At 47.3% G+C, this 21771-nt stretch overlaps 1 protein-coding gene across 3 annotated transcripts in view; it reads left to right on the top strand.

Annotated features, from left to right (window-relative positions):
* LOC142804124 (venom metalloproteinase antarease TserMP_A-like) overlaps positions 1–21771 on the top strand; it is a 156575-nt gene that overhangs the window by 33438 nt on the left and 101366 nt on the right. For 2 of the 3 annotated variants that reach the window (XM_075890705.1, XM_075890707.1), the window contains exons 4-9: positions 5538–5664; positions 7530–7595; positions 9713–9849; positions 11230–11301; positions 13018–13142; positions 13293–13342. In XM_075890705.1, the coding sequence (XP_075746820.1) occupies positions 5538–5664; positions 7530–7595; positions 9713–9849; positions 11230–11301; positions 13018–13142; positions 13293–13342 (577 nt within the window). The remainder of the gene's footprint in view (positions 1–5537; positions 5665–7529; positions 7596–9712; positions 9850–11229; positions 11302–13017; positions 13143–13292; positions 13343–21771) is intronic. The other variant, XM_075890706.1, reaches the window with a different exon arrangement.

Consider the following 21771-nt stretch of genomic DNA (forward strand, 5'->3'; position numbering starts at 1 on the left):
AGTATGCGGTCCCAGTTGGTGTGATCAGCGGACACGTACATGGATAGCATGTCGCCCAGTGAGCGGTTAAACCGTTCGGTCATTCCATTCGTTTGCGGATGGTATGCGCTGGTTGTCCGATGCACAACGTTGCATTCGCGAAGAAGGGCTTGTACCGCTTCGGAGAGGAACGTACGGCCGCGGTCACTGAGTAGCTCACGAGGCGCGCCATGGCGTAGAATGAGATTGTGAAGGATAAATAAGCCAACTTCACGTGATGTGGCCTCTGGCAGCGCAGCAGTTTCAGCATAGCGTGTCAAGTGATCAATGGCGACAATCACCCAGCGGTTCCCGTTAGGCGTATAGGGAAGGGGACCGTACAAGTCAATTCCGATGCGGTCGAAAGGGCGGGAGGGGCAAGGCAACGGCTGCAGTTGTCCATTGGCTATGTGTGGTGGGCTTTTTCGGCGTTGACATTTGGAGCACGAACGCACGTACTGTCGGACAAAGCGGTACATTCCGCGCCAATAGTACCGCAGCCGGAGACGTGCATACGTTTTTATCACACCGGCGTGGCCGCATTGAGGATCCGCGTGAAAAGAGTCGCAAATGTCGGCACGTAGGTGGCGAGGAATCACAAGCAACCACTTGCGGCCGTCAGAAAGGTAGTTGCGACGGTACAGGAGTCCATCGCGGATGGTAAAGTGTCGAGCTGTGCGCTGCAGTGAACGATTGGGCGTAACTTGGGACGGCTGAGACAGTAACTCTATCATAGAGGCTATCCAAGCGTCTTGGCGCTGTTCATAGGGCATGTCCGCGTACGAAAGTGCCACAGCATCGAGGCTGGATACAGAAGTACTTCCGTGTTCATGGGGAAGTGGAGAGCGGGAGAGAGCGTCGGCATCTGAATGTTTGCGGCCTGACCTGTAGACGACACGGATATCATAGTCTTGGAGGCGTAACGCCCAACGAGCGAGACGGCCAGATGGGTCTTTTAGTGACGATAACCAGCAGAGGGCGTGGTGATCAGTCACGACGTCAAATGGACGGCCATAGACGTAGGGTCGAAATTTTGTGATTGCCCAGACGATGGCTAGACATTCTTTTTCTGTGACTGAATAATTCTGTTCAGCCCTAGTAAGAGTGCGACTGGCATAAGAAACGACGTACTCGTCGTATCCAGACTTGCGTTGAGCAAGAATAGCGCCAAGTCCGACTCCACTTGCGTCGGTGTGTATTTCTGTAGGGGCATCAGGATCAAAGTGACGGAGAATCGGTGGAGATGTCAGCAATTGACGTAGTTTCGCGAATGCCTTATCGCAATTGGAAGACCACGCCGAAATGCCCTCGGTGTCAGAAAGTAGCCGTGTTAAAGGGGCCATGACAGATGCAAAATTACGGACAAATCGGCGAAAGTATGAACATAAGCCGATAAAGCTCCGGAGTTCCTTAAGTGTCGATGGCTTCGGAAACTGGGCGACAGCACGGAGTTTTCCAGGATCAGGTAGAACGCCGTCCTTGCTGACAACATGCCCTAAGATGGTGAGCTTCCGGGCGGCAAAATGGCACTTTTTCAAATTTAGTTGGAGCCCAGCATGTGTAAGGCAATGCAGGACACTTGCGAGGCGCAGAAGATGGGTATCGAAGTCTTTTGAAAAAACGACGACGTCGTCCAAATAGCAAAGACACGTCTGCCATTTAAGGCCTCGAAGTATGTTGTCCATCAGACGCTCGAAGGTGGCTGGGGCGTTACAAAGGCCGAACGGCATCACGTTAAACTCGTACAAGCCGTCCGGAGTTACAAACGCAGTCTTGGCGCGGTCAGCTTCATCCATGGGTACCTGCCAGTATCCCGATCGAAGATCCAGCGAAGAAAAGAATTCTGCACCTTGCAAACAGTCGAGAGCGTCGTCAATTCTGGGGAGCGGATAAACATCTTTGCGCGTGATCTTGTTAAGGCGCCTGTAATCCACACAGAATCGGATGCCCCCGTCCTTCTTTTTGACCAGTACCACCGGGGAGGCCCACGGACTGTTAGACGGCTGTATAACGCCACGATTGAGCATATCAGACACTTGATCGTCTATAACTTGGCGTTCGGCGTGGGAGACCCGGTATGGACGCTGACGCAATGGTGCGTGGGTGCCAGTGTCAATACGATGGACAATTGCAGATGTTCGGCCCAGACTGGTTTGTTTGAAGTCGAACGATGAGCGGAAGTGGTCGAGAAGTGTCAAGAGTTGAGTTCGTTGGTCAACAGGAAGGTCAGGATCAATCGATGGAAGGAAGACGTCGAGGGAAGAGGTGGCGGATGTGAGAGCGGAAGTAACACTGGCGATCTCAAGGCTTTTTGCTTGATAGGGCAGTTGACTGGTGCAAACACAATCGATGTCCTCAAGGCGGCCGATGCATTCGCCACGGAATAGGGTAACTGGTACAGAAAGGAGATTCGTGGCATAAATGTTTGCGCAAGTGGCTTCGACCGTCAGAAGAGCAAAAGGCAGAAGAACGTTTTTTCGAGAAGTGAAGTCTTCTGACGGCGTGAACATGACGTGCGAAAAAGCGGCATGGTCGCACGAGATCGGCACAATAACAGAAGACATAGGTGGAATATCAGTCTCCGCGGCGACGACAACACGAGAAATAGAAGGCTTATTATAATCGTCGTCGGAGAGCGATGACAATTCTAGTTCGGCCCGGGCACAATCAACAACGGCATGATGTGTGGAAAGGAAGTCCCAGCCTAATATGACGTCGTGTGAGCAGTGCGGAAACACGATAAATTCAACCACGTACAGAACGCCCTGGATGATTAACCGAGCCGTGCACGTCATAGAAGGGTTCACGTGATGCGCTGTTGCCGTACGAAGGGAGAGACCAGAAAGCGGAATCGTAACTTTTCTTAACTTGCGACACAATGCTTCACTCAATACAGACACGGCAGCTCCGGTATCTATTAATGCTTGAACGGGGATACCTTCAATCAAGACAGTTATTTCATTATTCGGTAGAGAACGAGGCCTTGTGGAGTTCGACGGTGGCGCAGTTCTTGCCTCCGGAACTGCGATGGTCAGTTTTCCGTTTGGGCAGGTGGTGCACGCCGAAGCATTGGTGAAGGCGAACGTCGGCGCGGGGAAGGCGATCGGCGTGGGTTGAAGGCGCGGCGGCTCGGCGGAGAAGTGTCCGAAGCTGCATGGAACGGCAGCGTCTGTGGTGGTTCTGTGGGGGCGTAGCCGTAGGTGCCATCAATAATGCCTGAGTGAGGGACGCGCCGGCGACAGAACCGCTCAACATGGCCAGGCTGACGACAGTAATAACAGATAGGTCTGTTATCCGATGTACGCCAAGGGTTGTTGGGAAGCGTTGAAGGACGGCGGTAAATGGGAACATGCGAGCCTGCCGGTACGTGTGTTGCGTAGAAGGCGTTCGCTTGGTGGGCAGGGTCGACGACGTTTGACGGCGCATGTACCTGCCTTCGCGCGACGTCAGCGTAAGTCAGGGGAGCGGACACAGGTGGTGGCTGGTACGTGGGGGGAAGTGCCTCGCAGACTTGCTCTTCGATGGTTTGGCGCAGTGACGAGGTCAGCCCATGCGTATTGCTGGGAAGCAAGGGGGCAAGGGACAACTGGCGTGCCACTTCCTCTCGGATAAATTGCTGGATTTGCGGGGTCAATACAGTCTGTTCTGGAGATATTGCACCAACGGTCAATGCTGGCGTGCTGGTCATGTCGAAAGTAGGCCGTCGCGTTGAAATGCGCTGTTTTCGCAACTCATCGAAACTTTGGCAGTGTTGGATGACTTCCGAAACTGTTTGCGGGTCTTTAGCCACCAGCATGTGGAAGGCATCGTCCTCGATGCCCTTCATAATGTGTTTTACCTTGGCGGTTTCCGACATGTCAGGATCAAAGCGACGGCAGAGGCCTACGACGTCCTCAATGTAGGACGTGAAACCCTCTCCCGACAGTTGGGCGCGATCCCGCAAGCGCTGTTCTGCACGGAGCTTGCGCACTGTCGGTCGGCCAAACACGTCCGCGAAGGTGGTCTTGAAAGTGGCCCAGTCGGTAAGCTCGGCTTCGTGGTTGTTGAGCCAGAGCTCTGCTACTCCTCTGAGGTAAAAGTGGACGCGGCCCAGTTTGTCGTTTTCGTCCCACCTGTTGTTGACGCTTACTCGTTCGAACGAAGAGAGCCAGTCCTCGACGTCCTGCTCATCGGTGCCGTTGAAGATGTCTGGATCTCGCTCTCTCGGGACGCCGGGACAGTGGACAGGTGGAGATGTAGGAGCCGTCTGCTGTGCAGCGTCGATGGACATTGTTGATGGCGAAGGTAGAGTTCGGTTGCGGAGTTCCAGGATGGAAAAAGGTACCCAGCACTCTCCACCACTTGATAGTACACCTTTAGTGGTGAGCAGAAGAGACGTTTACTTTGTGGAAAACGTAGCGGTAGAACCGACCAGCTGTCAAGCGGAGCGAGCGCGAGCAGCAACAACACTCTTCCTTCTCTTCTTCAGCTGGCGTTCCGGCCTGTGCCAAATATCAATGCTACAATATATATATATATATGAAAACACAACAAGAAAGAAAAAAATCCTGAAAAAAAACTCCGGCGCGCGGAATCGAACGCCAAACCTCTGCGTCGTGATAGTAAATAGTTAACCACTGAACCACCCCAGAGAACATTCTTTACTGTTCAAACAACAAGCTAGTTATATCTACCACTTACCGCTGCTCACGAGTATTTCGAAGAGAAATGTGTTTTCAGCATTACCAGCAAGATGGCGCGAAGAGCACGCGTTGCCACATCGCGTGGCGGTGCCTGCTCTATTCTCTTACGCTTATTTAGCCCGGCGAGATAAGGGCGTTCTCCTGTATTTACCTGGTTTGAAAATGTCACTGCAATCACTGCAATCTCCGTTTGCGAAAAGTGCAAGCTTTTCAGTCATAGCAAAGAAATAATGAGACGCTTATTTGCGTGCACCCGTACCTGTGAGTACGTTTTGTGCGTGAGGAACGCTGGGCTTGTTTTGATACGCTTTGAATTCTGCGGGTGACCTTTCAATTTTTTTAAGCTGCCGGATCAGGGAGTCATTTTGGTTTTGATAGGTCCGTAGCAACAGCGTTTATTCCAACTCGGCAATTTCACGCTTTATCGTGTGCATCTTAAAGATAGAGTATCAGCTCTCAATTGGGTCACAAATTATAAAGAAATTACAAAAAGGGAAGGAAATCAGAGAGGTCATGGTCGTTAGCCAGAGCACAGTAAATAATATGACAGGTATTTTTTTGACTCGGCGCTTACACTATCGTAGGTGTTGGAGCAGGATTGATATCAGAAAGCGTAGAATGTCGCCAATATTGAAGTCTCGTTATAGAAATGCCATAACATGAAATATTGGAATTCCTTAGGTACTGGTAACGAATTCTCGGAAAACTCTGTAACTGAGATTTAGGGAGAAAGTCCTATACGTTGAATGGTAAGGTTGCGATTGTGATGTTTCAAGCGGCGTTTCATTTTGTTAACGACTATTGGGCTTGCACCAACTTTGATACTGCTTTTGCCAGGAAGGGGTGATAAACAGCAAGCTGCGGATAAAGCCTGTACCGGAAGGAGAGCGGTCATCAAATGGCCAGCTGCTACATAAAGTTTACGAAGTGCACGAGAGTCAGAATGGCTCAGTTTTGACAAAAGGTAATCTTTTTTTTCTAATTGCTCGGTTCGCCAGAACATCTATACAACGTACTCTTGAACTGTCTAATGATGTACAGTTTTCTTTTCGTCACAGAAATATTTCAGCGTCCCAAGAAAAAATAATACCCACTTATTGGCTGTTACGAAACCAATCAAGAAACGCGTATCCATAAAAATTCTCAAGATAGCCCTCAAGCATTTTCTGTATATCGAAACTACAAAGGGCAATCGACATCTCTTACATTATTTTTGTATTGCTGCAGCTCAGAAGGCCAGCACTGTTGTTAACATAATATAATCGCCAAACGAATAGTGTATTCTGAATGACCCGTTTCTTAACGTTGAAAAAATGCTTTTCAGAGGAAGCGTATTATCCTTCGCATATTCAACGTGACATCTCTTGACTAGGGCGTTCTTTTTGTAACGTAAAAACAGTGGTTCAAACCTTGTGCGAAACTGTGATCATGCGTTGAAAATGTCTCAATAACGCCTGCCACGGGAGTTTTTTTGGATTGTAGCTTTTAGCAGAAACAATTGTGCCGACATGCAGTGCATTGCGCGTAACTGCAGTTTGTCTTACCCGATGTGACCGCAGTATTGTAGGAGTACATATGTCATGTTTATAAAATTGGATACCCAGCAGTGCGTTGCCAACTCACTTTACACGAACATCGCAGTCTACTTGAAAAACAGTTGCAAGACTTAGGGTGGCCCTGCGGTAAAACACTTCCACTCGGTTTATTGAGGTTTGATTCCTGCTAGGACCCTGATATTTTGTTCTTTACATTTGTCACTTTAAACGCTCTCGATGTGTGAGTTTTTTCTTGATGCTCACGCAAATAAAGTGCCCGTGTCTGTACTTACTATTGCTGTGTTAATATACTCTGTCAATCACATGTGGCGCATGTGAAGCAAAGAAGGATACTGGTGTTGAACGTACGGTTACATCAAAAATCGACAAAACTGCGCGAGCCAATAGTACAGTGGTAGCTACACAACAGTGGTACATACCTGCCCGCGCGTATGTGCCACACGTCTGGTGGAAACGGTTTGTCCGCGTACGCGAAGGTATCGTGATATATTCATGTCATAACCAGCGACTATAATTCGTCAAACTAGTTTACTTTTCCTGATGATACCGGTTTGCACTAAATTAAGGGGGGGGGGGGTATAACGAGAGAACCCAGACGTAGGCGGCTGGATAGATACATAAGGAGACAGACACCAAAAATTCATTCGGTGGGCAAAGAAATGCTTGGCATTGCAAACAATTACTTGATTTCGATTAGAAAACTCTACCCTCACCACTGTATTGTCATAAGTTTCTCTATCAGTTCATCATTAGCGGAGAAAACCAAGACTGAAGTTTGATTTTTAACTTTGGCGCCGTAATCTGCGCACGTGGCGTCCAAAAATTTAAAATACAATGTTCGTATTTTTGTGACACTAACTCAGTTAAGTTTTCTGAAACTTCGTATACTAGGTTCATAACACCTCTCGATGACAACGTTTTTCATTTTTATCGATTAGAAGGGACGTAGGTCATAATGGACGCCTTAAAAATTCATTACCTCGTGGTGTTTGTACCGGATTCTGAATGTGGGGTCTCCACACGCACTATTTTTGTTTAACGCGTTCTCTCGCTTGCAGAGCACCGCTTCGCGGCAAGAGAATATATCAGGATTATGACATTGAACTTATACGTGCAAAATGTTTTGCTCTTTATTGTTCCTTTAAAGAATTGCACAGAAGGGCTGCAGTTGATTGGCCTTTATGTAACTTTATTACATTCTCAGTATACACCCGCCTGCATATATATACGTGTGCTTATGTTGAAAGCTGAAGTGTGACATATAATATTTCAGACATGGTACTCCAGCATTTACGAAACGAAGACAGTGAAGAGGAGGATCACGAAAACTTTGAAGCCCGTTAGTGCAAGTCACCTTTCATTCGAAATGCTATTGCACTTGAGCAGTTACTTTGCTGATAAAATAGCAGAACCTTCTGATTGGTGTAAGAACTATTTGTAAGAGAACCTTCGCACAAAACCAGTGCTAACATATGACGTAATCGTAAGTAATGTAGCTGTAGTACGCACTTCTCACAAATGCTTGCATTAGAATGCGGTATACCTACATGTATAACAAGATAATATGACACATTAAATTAGCTCCATCGGGGTATAACACATCAGAGAAAAGCTTGCCACGCCACCATGAAGTGGCCCTTGCTTCTGTTTGGACATACTGATATTTTTCTTCAGCTAATATTCTGTTGGTCCTGAGCCAAAGCTAAATGAAACACTTGGAAAAATATTTCATTCATCCGAAGTCATCGAATGATTAAGTAAATGCAACGGGATGACCACAATATCTAATCTGGTGACTTATAAGGTGCTTCTAGGCGTGAGCTGAGTGATGCAGGTGGTTTAGAGGTTGCATCCAGGTTTTTGCTAAGTTTTAAATAGCTGATGCTATGCTGTTTCTAGGTTGATTCTCAGTGCAGAATGGTAGTGAAGTTCAGCCATTCATAGTCACAGATCGGACTCTGAAACCTAGTCGTTGACGCACGCCTCTATCAAGGTCGGGTTCTTCACCAAGCCGTCTTTGTCTGTCCCGTTTTCCAGGATATTGTCGATGTACGTTCTTGGGGTCTAAAGCTCACCACTGTCACTTCACAGCTAGCCTGTGTAACGCTGTCCTTCGGTAGAACGCCCCGCGCACCTTAAGCGTTGGCGTGGTGCCAAGCAGGTCACACCCTGCAGCGCGTAGACAAAGAACACCTACCAGTTTGGCGTAGACGTCACACTTCTCTTGCAGTGCGCGTAAGTCATTCTCTTTATTGCCTGCCACGCATTCGCTGGGGCGGCCGCAGCAACCGCCTCGTCCGTTCTCCCGCAACACCTTTTGCACCAAGAGCCACTCGCTACGCCGCTGACTCGACGGTTCACGCGCAATAAGCACAAGGCGCTCCTAACGTACGCTTTGAAACATGTCTGAACGTGTCAACTACAAGCCCTACGCCAGTCTTCGCTTCAAGCGAATCTTCCAGCGCTCACTGCCACACTCACGATATCGCCGTTCAGCCTGTGATGCCACCCATGCGCAACGCTGCTGCTTCGCGTCCCATCAGCGTTCCCTTCGGAGAGATAGTCCAATATTTTGGGCGAACTGTTGTGTTCGCTGTTTTATTTTAAGTTGTCTAAAGTGGGGTATACCCACCTTTTGTGGCATATGGTCTTTTATATTAGTGATAATTTTCTGATGGCAAAAGTATTTGGTAATGCGCGTTTGTAGGTATTGCTTCACTTGTTCATAGTGGTTCAGTGGTGAGCAGTGGAAATTATGAAATTTTTATGGCAGATCCACGTTCATGGTGATGATTCTTTTTTGGTACCGATTGAACAAGCAATAATTTGCTAAACATCTTCGCCGTTAAAACACGCAAGAAAGAAGGTGTTTGGGGGCAATGTATATTTCTAAGTGTACGGGCGCTTGTGAGAACTAGTGCGTCATGCGAGAACGACGAGGAGTCTCAGCTGTACAGTACATCTTTTGTCAAATAGAAGCAACCATAGATTTAACTTTGAAATTCGTCCAAATGTGGCGGAAGAAATTGCCCCGCGTGTGATAATTTCGAAGCAATAAATTTGAACCTAGAACCACTGTGAGCAATACAAGGCGTCAATCGCGCCTCAATGTTCCAGAAGTTTCACGTTTGTAGTAGATCGTTTTAAGATTGCGCGCAGGACGGGAACACGGAAATCCGCTCAGCGCTTGGCTGATTACAAATGATAAAAATGGAAAGTAAGGCGCTGATAAACAAAAAATGGCGCGTTGCAACGATAATCAGATTATCGACGACCGATGTTGTTTGCGCCAAAATCAGTGTGTGGAGTGCATTCCATGCAGTAGCCTTTTCGTTCCACTGCCACAAGTTCACTAAATAAAGAGCTTCATCTTGTATACGTCGGCTGATACTTTCATCAAGGTCACGACCCTGTGCCAACATATTTCATTCTTTTTCCTGCTCCGTAACAAAACAGAACACCGAGTAGACGAAAGGAATCTAAATGGCAAATTGTTTACCGTGGAACTCCACGTGATTTCTGATAAAGTGCACCAAGGGAGCTTTACGAAGAACGAGGAATTGATTGCCTATACCGCTGTTATGGCAAATGCTGTAAGTAAATTTATTCTTCCTTGTTTACTCCATACAAACGAAGGTGTGAAAATGGCTGCGCATGAATACGTAAAAATCAATTACCGTACTACAAACATGGCACTAGATACAGTCTTCACAACGTTCGCAAGACATTTGTCAGTACCGTTCTTGAGTGCGTACCTAAAGTTGGGCTGACACGAGATTAGGACATCGCTAAGGCGATCTTTTTTTGTTTCTTTTGTACATATTGTGAACGCTCTCCGCACACAGGAGTCAGCGAAGTCCTATAAAATATTTTTCTTGGTTCTGAAGTTTTTGTCGCTCAGCCAGCTCCGATGACTTAATACAGTTCCACTGAATCTTGAAACTGTGTGATCTGCCTGGCGGCTGAATTACGGTGTCGCAGGAGACAACGCACCCATCGTTGTATACGTGTATTGCACGCAGATGGTAAATCTGCCGTTAGAACTATTGAGTATTAGGTGGTTCAGCTCACGGCTGCATCTGTGCATTGCTAATAGACGGAGTGGACAAGGCGATGGTGAGTCAAGGCAACATTTGTGTACTGTATAAACAGAGAAGTTACCTATTCGGCGCTCAGTCGATAGCTTGCTGGGCTCGCACTGAGATGCGACGATGAACCGAGATTTCTTCGGTCGCTCTTTCTCTCTCGTCTTTGCAAAGCTTGGTTCGTCTGGGGCTTTTGCGGATCCCTTGCATTAGCCAGTAGTTTGAAGCCTCCACTAAGAAACTGCCGCGCGTCGCTGGCTATAATCGGACCTGTGGTTGAGGGGGCTCGCCAAGCGTTGCGTGAGGGTTTGCCGTCACTTATGTCAGGCGGACCAGGTGAGATGCCATGAATTGCAGCAACCTGCCGCCTTGGTTGACGCCCGTTAGATAAAACAACTCGCTGGTTGAATAAGCCACTCTATCGCTGTTGACGCCACTTACTTCAGACGATACGAACCTGAATACCTTTCCGGAGCAATGCAGTTTCGGTTGCACTTTCAGGCATTACGGTGCGTCTGCAATTGCTGTCTTCTCGTGATGTCGCACTGCTATGACATGTCACGGAGAAGCCGCCTTTTCAATATCGAAACCGAGAGTGTCCTTAAAAGATAGCGGCATTACAGATATACGCGATGGATTTCCAGGCACCATCGTATTCGTTATAGACTTCTCGAAAGATAGGTTTGTATATAAGGCAGAAATCTCCCCAAAGTATTTATATTTGTGCTAGTACTCTTATAAGCAAGCACGACATACAAGATAAGTTGCGCTGGAGATACTTACCCAAGTTTAGCCATGTTTTTATCGCTCACGCCTTTTTTCCTTGAAACCGCATGTTCAAGATTATTTAATACTTTATGGCAGTAAGCAGATTATGCTGCATTTCAGGTCAACTTAAGATATCTGGAAATGCGACATCCGAGAGTGCAGTTCAAGCTCATCGGTATAACAAGAAACCGGGTAAGTTTATCTGAAAAACGTACACTAATGGGGCAACAGAGAACTCCCATTGGACACGTTATCTTTTTGTTCAACAGCAGGACTCTGTGAATATAGAAAAGCATGCATTAGATGAGGATATTGTGCCTTATGCTTTTAGCAAAATTATGTCTGCACGCAATGCTATGCCGATAATAACAGGGCGTTTGATCAATGAGCACATGCGGCGCCATCATAATTTTCGGCCCATTTTCAAGTTGACTCTAGGACGAAGGCCTCAGCTCATAGTGTCCAATTTTGTCTACCCTGTGTGAGCTAGTTCATTTTTATGCCTACGAGTATTCGATGTCACATCAAACTATGTGGTCCCCTGCTATTTTTCTTGAAACTTAGTATCGATTGACTAGCACTATACGACGTAGAGTTGCCGGTGCTTCGCCATGCATGCCTTGCCTAAGTGCAGCATCGCTTATTATTGTCAGCCAAAATGTCGGGTGTCCCTGTCTTTTACCAAAACAGCTCCACTCTACTCCGGTCTCTTAATCGTACGCCTCATATCTGTGGGATGGCGTCGCGATAGAAGGATGCATTCCAACATAAAACATAACTGTTTATTAACGTTATAGCTGCAGTGGGGCTAGCATGCCGACGCTGCGCTCGAATGGCTTAAGAAACAAAAGATGAAACTGCGCTTGGCAGCTTGGGTTTTATACCCGCCTGTGGTGACATAAGCCTCCGGTGAAGCTGCGGTGGGGCCATCTTCTATCGGAAGCGTGTTCCAGCAAGTAGCCCTGTTAGGACGGGCTAACCAGTGACGAGACCGAGGTTGCGCAGGTTTATGCAGAGTGGTAGCCACATAACCCCCCCCCCCCCACACACACACACACACACGCACACCGCCGCGGTTGTGTAAGGAAGCCTGTGGGAGGAGTGGCGCTGCCTGGTTCGTTCGCAGCGATATATGTTGGCTTGCGTCGGTCAATAGAGACGCGGATGTCATTCCCGTTCAGGGAGAGTGCAGTGCTTGTCGTCACAAAGAACGACTTCGTAGGGTCCGCTGTAGAGTGGCTGGAAAGACCGCCAGGCGTTGTCGTCATGGACGAAAGCGTGTGTGGCGTAGTGAGTACCTAGCATGTGCGCTTCGAGCATTCATAGAAGGAATATCGAAAAGTCTCTGATAAACTGCTCTTAATGTTTTCGCTGCGACTGTGCTGCGCGTTGCGCGCAGGCCTGGCGATATTTTTTTGGAAACGATAACGTTAAGGCATTACCTTTTTTCGTGGGTAACTCAAGGCAGTAACGCATTGCTTTTTTCATTGAGTAGAGGAAACCGTATTTAGTTACGTTTTTTTTTCGATAAAGCTTACAATACTAGCTCTAATGCACAATCCCTGTTATAATACGTAAGGAAGGAAAGCGGAGTTACCTTGCTGAATATTTTGAGTGGAAATGAATAAAATAACTCTCCGAGCAAAATAAAAACTTATTTTAAAATATTGTTTTCACAAAATGCTCAAGAATCCGACAAGTAGAAGCTGCAAATTATCAAAAAAATATTTCAGTAAACACAGAATATTGTCTTCATTCCTGCTTAGCTAACTTTAACTTTTCCATTTGAAGAATGAATTTTGAACAAGCCGTAACTTCAGGAGCAGAGTATTAGTGCCTATTTACACGTTTTTACTGGCTATATTTGCTTCAATCTACCTTAGTTTAATCGCATGTATTTCTAAATAGGACGACAGTTTCGTCAGAGGCTCTCAGGGCACAATTCAATCAGATCCAACCTTGGACGGACTAGGAGATTACTACAGGAATGGCCGCGTTCCAGGGGATCCTGATCTTGTATATTTGTTGACCGGGTGAGCAGCAGAAATTCTATCCTACTTGAAATGTCGTTAAAAGTAATCACCGAGGTTATTGAATTCAGTGTGAAAGTTTGCACATATACCGCGGGATCTATTTATAGAAAATCAATACATAACGCTGCCGTGTTGCATTTTATTCCGCAGCCGTGACATGGTTAGAACTGTTGGAGGAAGATTGGATAAGTCTATAACAGGTAAGGTGCTTCGCTTGGATTTGTCATGCGCGGTGCCGTGTAGTTACTTTACTGCATGAAGAAATGAATGTCGAGGTTTGCTTGCGTACCACCTCAATGCATGCTTGAGTAGACCACGAAGTCGCGCTGGTCGGCTGACAATCACCATGAAGGTAATTTAACTGCGCTATCAAATACGGGCAAACAAAGAGAGATTTGCGCTGGCTCTCAAGTGAAGATTCATTGTGCAAACATTGACGTATATACAGGAAAGAAGTGAATGAACCTAGCTCTCTAACGAACCATCACACCTAAAACAGCACTGCGCTGCTGTCACAAAGTAGCATCCCAAATTCGCAGCCATCAGTGAGTGCGGTTGTAAGTTAACTCATACAACATGGTATAGAATTTATCCTGGATGCCCCGCCACGGTGTTCTAGTGGCTAAGGTACTCGGCTGCTGACCCACAGGTCCCGGGATCAAATCCCGGCTGTGGCGGCTGCATTTCCGATGGAGGCGGAAATGTTGTAGGCCCGTGTACTCAGATTTGGGTGCACGTTAAAGAACCGCAGCTGGTCAAAATTTCCGGAGCCCTCCACTACGGCGTCTCTCATAATCAAATAGTGGTTTTGGGACGTTAAACCCCCCAAATCAATCAATCAATTTATCCTGGATACCTGAATCAGAAACTAACACCCCAAGTGCGTTAGTATTGACGCACTACAGTAGTTGTGCTGCTCTTGGTACGTTAGTTACGCTTTCTACGGCAATGCCGTCTGGATGTTTCACGACGCACCTATGAAAGCATGCGTGATAGTTTCAATACTTGAAAAGTAGGCATGGTTTTGGGACGTTCCGCCCTACATATATCCTACACACTAGGGTCGCTATTATATGTGGCGTAGAACAGCTTTTCCATATGAAAAACCACCTTCAGCCCAAATGATAAAAAGGGAATTCCAATGTTTGAATAAGTGGCGAAATGTTGTTGCCTTGGCGTAACAATTGGCTGCGAAAACAAGTGGCTATGTTTCATAGTTTTTAGACACACAATACAATAGCCTAACATATATATATATATATATATATATATATATATATATATATATATATATATATATATATATATATATATATATATATATATATATATATATATATATATTAATGAGACCCAACAGACAGTAATGCAAAGAAATGTACAGGGGAAGTTCTTAGAACCAATGTAATGTAATTAGGAAGAAAGAAAAGTGGATGAAAAAATTACCAGCCGTGAGCAGGAATCGAACCTACGACCTTCGAATAACGCGTTCGATGCTCTAACCACCGAGCTATCACAGCGGCCTTCCCTCCATCCACTTTTTTGGGTTTATATGTTAATTTAGAAGTAGGAGTGACAGCCTACTTCTAAATTCTTTAAAGAGGTGGTGCTTTAAAGAGGTGGTGCTTTGCCTGAATAAGTCAAAACGGCGAAAATGTAATAAAAAGTGACTGATCGTTTCTTCTTCATTACAGTAAATGCACAGAGAGAAATTCAATATACATGATCTATGCAAGTAAAAATTAAAGAAAATAACGCGGCAACGAAATTGTACGATGGCAACTTCCACCATGCTTAAATTACACAGTTCACTACACCAGGGAAATAGGTGATTGCACTCAAGAGAAGCCGTCAGTGCAGGGTCTGATAATTTTTGCCTAATTTTAAATGTGCGAAATTGCGCCACCGTAATGTGTACTGCATGAGGGAAAATATGAATGATGGGTGCCGAAAGCAGTGCCTTCGCAAGAGAATCAGCTATTTTGTTTAACAACAAACCTTTGTGCATTGGAGCCCAGAATAAATGAATACTTCGTAGATGATAGGGTGCCAATTATTTAAAAAGTTTCAGTATGGGTTAGCGACCGGATGCGGACAGAGAAGAGCACAATGATAATGAATCAGTTGTGACTGCTACGACTGGAATGGAAGTATTTACCTTTCGCAAAGCTAACATTATTACCATAAATTCAGTCGGAAAGACAGAAACAAAATCTGGTGCGCGAAATGAAAATGACCAATGAAGTACGTGGCATTATATTTCAACGCCTCATTTTTCATCTGTTTGCGATGCGTGCGTTGCAATAATAACATTTGTTATTATTGCGGTTGAGTTTAACTGACACTCCTTCGGAGTTAAACTCAACCGCGGCTGTCACAGAAACAAGCGTGAATGACAGAGGAAGGAGAACCACATCGTAATCAGTTAGACGCACTTGGTTTGGCCGTGCTTGTGGGCAATTAGGTGCGCCCAGACTGTTGCAGACGTAATCAAACTGCCTGCGACAATGATGACGACGCTGTATTCTCGTAAGAAGTCCATACCAATAATTAGATCCTTGCAGCATGCGGCGAGAACAACGAACGACGCACCGAAAGAAGAACCTCCGAGGTCGATTCTTGCTGTGCGTTTTCCAGATGACATCAATAAGTGACCACCTGCCGTCCATAATTGAGGGCCTGTCCACGGTGTCTTAACTTTCTGAGGCGGATGGCGACGCCCTGACGAATAATAAAAAAGTCGGCACCGGTGTCAACTGAGGCTATCACTTTCTGGCCATCAAGAAAAGCACTAAGGCTAGCGGTCACAATGTCGTCGCTCTCACGTCTTGTCGGCTTTATAGCGTCTTGTAATGGGGGCTTTTGATCGTCATCTCAGTGGCCTGCAACCTTACTTACCCCCGGAGATCGCCGCCCTCACTATCCCTGGCGCGGGCTGGGTGACCTTCTTGCGTTAGGTTCCGTGGAGGTACGTCTGTGTGACGAAGGCGCATGCGCGGAAGAAGGAGAGCGGGATCGACGTCCCAAACCTGGCTGGTGAGTAGGTACTACCTCTTCGTCAGAAGTACGGTAGTCGTAAAAGTGAGAACGGGCTCCTTAGAAAGAGGCGTCCTCCCGGCGAAGCATATATTCGTCGTTCGCGTGCCGATCATAACACTATGGTCGAAGAGGGTGGAACTATTCACTGCGTTGCCAGCAATGACAGGCAATATGATATTAACCTCCACAGTTAAACCATAGTGGACGTCGATCGGTTATGCGCCATGTGTCTGTTCTTCGAAGCGGTGGACGTCTGAGCCTCCCATCTTGCGACGACGTCTAAGGTGCTGCTGTAGATGGCTGCTGGTTCGTCCGTAGGCTTGGCGGTCGGCTCGGGGTCTGCTCTTGCGACGGTGACCAAGGGACCGTTGGCACTGGGCGGAACGACGGCGATATTGCAGATGGTGAACGTCGTAGAGCGTTGACGTAGCTCATGGGGCGGTGCTCGCCGTCAGGACCACTGGTGGAAAATGCGTGGCGGAATTCGTCGCGTACCAGTTCAGCTACAAACACAACGGGGGTTTGCGCAACCTCAGTCCACAACTTCTGTGTTTCTTCATGAACTATCTCCCTAGTGAGGTCTCGCAGGAAGCTTTCATTCTCAGGTATGGTGCAGCATTGAATGCGGCACTGCTAGATATTCGATCAAACTGCCAGCATCGTTGATGGAGGGCCCGCTCAATAGCCGTAGCCTCCTTGATAAAGTCAACTACAATATTTCGAGGGTGGCGCAGTAACTTTGCGAAAAGTTGTTCTTTAACGCCATGCATGAGGTAGGTCAACTTCCTAACTTTCAGTCATGCTAGCGTCAGCTCCATGAAAAAGACGAGTCATGTCCTCACCGAACATAGCGAAGGTTTCAATGGGTTTTTAAACCCGTAGCTCTAAAATCTCTGCGCACAGTCCCGTCGATTCACAGAGCTCAAGCCACTCGTCAACGTCTTTATGGGCGCCGCCACTAGAATGATCCGGAACCAGTGGTTGAAAGTTGGTTACCTGTAAAGGGTGCCAGCGGGGGGGCATTGGGACGCCTGTTGCGGACTGGCGTTGGCCATTTGGTGTGACAAGCGACGTCTGCGAGGTATTGTGGAAGGAGTGAACTTTGGCGCGAGACCTATCAGCCGCCGATTGAACTGGTGCACAGGAATTGCAATAGGTGGCAATGTGTCCGGGCTAGATCAACAGCTCCCAGCGGGAGTATGAAGCATCAGACAGGGTTGCGGTCTAGCACCTCTACCACTGTCGTGGTACAACACGAACAAAAGGCAGACAGGCATTGACAAATCGATTTTAAGCAGCCAATTAGCAAGATCACGTTCTTTGTCCTTCACAAGCCAGAGCTCCACTATCTGGTGTCCGCCAAATCCCCTTATCTTCGTTTTTGTCCACCAGTGCACAGGCGGCAATATATATTATATATATATATATATATATATATATATATATATATATATATATATATAGTGTCAAAGCGAAGAAAGACGCTGGGGCTCGGGCGCGTAGGCAGCTAAGGGAAGGTAGAGGAAGGCGAACGGGAGAAAAAGAACAGCTGGCCCAGGATTGGGTGTTGTCTCTTGTTCTCTGTCTAGTAAATTACAATGGCGCAATCGACGAAGAAGAAGTCTTACGCCCCGGCTTCGTCATCCAGAACAGCCTTATATATATATATATATATATATATATATATATATATATATATATGTGTGTGTGTGTGTGTGTGTGTGTGTTATGTGAAAGCGCATCTATTTTCATATATATATATATATATATATATATATATATATATATATATATATACTGCTACGGTATGAGCCGGGCTGTAGTATGTGCCGGGTAGGTAGAAGAAAAAGACGACGTTGTCTGGTGCGGCCTGAGGACTCCATCCTTACCGTGACTGTCGAACTTCATCCTCACCCTGTAAATAAATCCACCTATCCTTTTATTCAACCACAACAGTTTTGTGGTGGAGACGCTGGGTAATCAACCAAGCAGCACGATGCTTCAAGCGCCTGATCTACAACGAAGCCGCCGCCTTGCTGGACTGCCCCCGTTACCACTGGCAGCTGAGATGTCTCACGGCGAAGAAGGAAACCGGATCCCCGCAGCCGCACACCTTCTACCAGTCCCAGCAGCACCACTAGTGCCAAGTTCGCGTGCGGCTGGTCCCTGGTTGCGTCAGGACCTGATAGTGCCTCGCACATTCGGTGGCAAATCTGGCGAGGACGTGGACGCCTGGCTCACACACTACAAACGGGTGAGCAAATACTACCAGTGGGACGCGGCAACCTAGCTGGCCAATGTAGTATTTTTCTTAACGAACACGGCCCTCGTGTGGTACGAGAACTATGAAGATGCCCTCACGTCATGGGATCGCTTCGTTTCCGAAATAAGAGCGTACTTCGGAGACTCCGTAGCTAAGAGAAAGCAGGTCGAACAAACGTTACTGCAGAGAGCTCAGATCCTAGGAGAGACGTGCACGACCTATGTAGAGACAATCTTGAAGCTCTGCAAGATGGTCAACCCTTCTATGTCAAAGAAGACAAAGTTGGTCACCTATTGAAGGGCATTTCCGAGGACGTGTATCAGTTCCTCATCAGCAAAGACAGCCTCCCTACAGTAACCAACGTCATAAGCCGCTGTCACACAGTCGAGACCCTGAAGATGCGGCGTATCACTCCCAAGTTCGGTCACTTACCGAATATAACCACCGTGGTAAGTGTTGACGAATACACGTGGCTTGATCTTGCGTCGGCAATACGCCAGATCGTTCGAGAAGAGCTCACTAGACACGCTCGCCCGACGCCATACGAAGCTACACTCGCACCGCCTCCCTCTCGCCTTCCCGTGTCAATTGCCGCCGCAGGCATCGATGACTGTAACTACAGGCCACCCTCACCACCGAGGTCACAGCGCAATAACTACCAGCTGCCGAGGTAAGAAGACCGCTTCAGTTACCCCATCAGCCAGCCAACACCTATTACGACCCGAAGGAAGATGTACCTGTACCACCACCACGTCAGCGCAATGCCTTCTAGGAGTACAATGCATACTGCCAAGCCCCTGTGTGCTACCGTTGCGGTATCGCAGAGCGTATAGCTCGGTTCTGTCGTCGACAGACAGTATCGACGTCCCGATATTATTCCCCATCAGAGTTTCCGCCAGGGGGCACTGGTCACAGCAACGGTCATTGGCCCGCCTATTCCAGGAGTACCTCACGGCGGGGAAATCACCGTGGCAGTTCTCCCGTTTCTGACCGTAGTTTAACGCCTCCATCTGGCCGACTGCATTGTTCCCCTATGCCGGAACAACGCTTTCCATCACCGCCGCCGCCGGAAAACTAGCCAGCGCGACCGATGGAGGTGAGGTCGCACAACAGTATTTGCCTCAGATGCCTCCGCCAGTTATAACCCCCAAGAACAATATACGTGTGGAAACAGATGGCTTTTGTACAAGTGCTTTGATGGACACTGGTGCTACGATATCAGTTATGAGTCTTCCTTTCAAAAGTCGCATTGGCCGCAAAGTTGTGTTTTCTTGGGGAGAATCAACAAGGTTTCGTGGTGTTGGTGGGGAAGTACTTCATCCTGTCGGAGTTTGTGCCGTTTATGTCTTATTGGCAGGAAAGGTGTTCCCAACAGAGTTTCTTGTGCTGAAACGTCGTACTCACGATGTGATTCTTGGTCTTGACTTTCTCCAAGGATGTGGCGCTTTCGTAGACTGTGAAGCGGTGAACTTTCCGTCAGCGGTGACATTGTTCCTGCCCTCATCGATGAGGCGCCGCAGGCCGCGAACGACGCTCCTATTGTTTCAGATGAGCTGACAGTGCCGCCATGGTCAACGAGGTCAGTTGCGGTGTTCGCCCCAGAATCTGCCACATATTTTGACGCCATCGTTGAACCTGCCATCGTTCAATGTGCTAAGAAAGGCATACTCGTCCCTCGTTGTTTGGTACCTGTTGATGAAGAAGCAACCTTTCTGTGGGCGCTGAACTGTTCGCCAATGCCGGTTGTGCTGCCTCGAGGAATGAAGCTTGGCGTCTTCGATGATTCCACTGAAGGTTCTGTAGCAGTCGTTAACAACGATGAAAGCAAGAAAGGTACAGTCTCTGGCAAGCGCAGTTGCTCTTACGAGTCGCAGATCCTAGGCATTATTATCACCACTTTTTGGTCACACGAGCAGCAGACGTTACGCCATCTCTTGAGGCGACATGCTTCTGTGTTTGACTTTTGCCAAGAGGAGAAGCCACTACCTTTACCATGTTCTCGCGCTCACTATAGGATTGACACCTGCACTGCCCATCCGATCCGACAAAAGCCTTACTGAGTGTCATCATCACAACGAAACGTTATTGCTGACTAGGTTCAGAAAATGCTGAAGAAGGGTGTCATTGAAGAGTCGTGTAGGCCGTGGGCAGCACCGGTCATCTTGCTCAAGAAGAAAGATGGTGCCTGGCGGTTCTGCGTTGATTAAAGAAGACTGAACGCCGTGACCAAAAAAGATGTATATCCGCTGCCTAGGATTGACAATGCTATTGACTGCTTACACTCGGCTTCGTAATTTTCTTCAATAGACCTATAATCAGGATATTGGCAGATACCTATGCACCCTTCAGACAAAAAGAAGACCACATTCGTGACGCCTGATGGACTGTACACTTTAATGTGATGTCGTTTGGGCTTTTCAACGCCCCCGCCAGTTTTGAAAGGTTTATGGACTCTGTCCTTCGTGATCTTAAAGGGGAGGTGTGCTTATGCTACTTGGATGACGTCTTCATTTTTGGGCGTACCTTCGAAGAGCACAACGTCCGTTTAGGCCTTGTTTTAGACTGTGTCAGAAAGGCTGGCCTGATTTTGAACTCTAAGAAGTGCCGGTTTGGTGAACGACAAGCTTTACTCCTCGGTCACCTAGTTGACAAAGAAAATGTCAGGCCGGATCACCGCAAAATCGAAGCAGTCGGCACACTCAAACCACCCCAGACACTGAAGGAACTTCGCAGCTTCTTGGGCCTATGTTCCTACTTTCGCCGTTTTGTGCCAATATTCACGGACGTAGTACACCCACTGACGAGCTTGTTGCGAAAAGACAGCCCATTCGAATGGACACCTGATTGTAATGCCGCATTTTCTGAACTGAAACTTCTACTGACATCTCAGCCTATTCTCCGTCATTTCGATCCTTCTCCTCCTAGAGAAGTGCACAGTGATGCAAGTGGAATTGGCATCAAAGGTGTTCTTGTTGAGCGCCGTGATAATGCAGAGCATGTTGTTGTTCATACGAGTCAATCTCTCAGCAAGGCTGAAATGAAATATACGGTGACAGAGCAAGAATGTTTAACGGAGATCGCCATTCAGAAGTTTCGATGTTACCTCTATGGTCGTTGTCACACAGGTCCCGTTAATCAAGGAGGCGATCGCCGGGCTAATTCCAAGGGCCGAAGTATTGGCCCCCCGAACCGCATCACGAAAGGGTGGACAATGTAGAAGTGGTCCTTTTTGGCGCGCCAGCGGATGCCGGCTGTGGCCCAAAGAACAAGTCAGAGCCGAGAGTTGATAACAAAACACAATTATATTCTCAATAATGGCAGATCGAA

The sequence above is a fragment of the Rhipicephalus microplus genome, chromosome 3 (genome assembly GCF_043290135.1).
Source record: "Rhipicephalus microplus isolate Deutch F79 chromosome 3, USDA_Rmic, whole genome shotgun sequence".
NCBI lineage: Eukaryota > Metazoa > Arthropoda > Arachnida > Ixodida > Ixodidae > Rhipicephalus > Rhipicephalus microplus.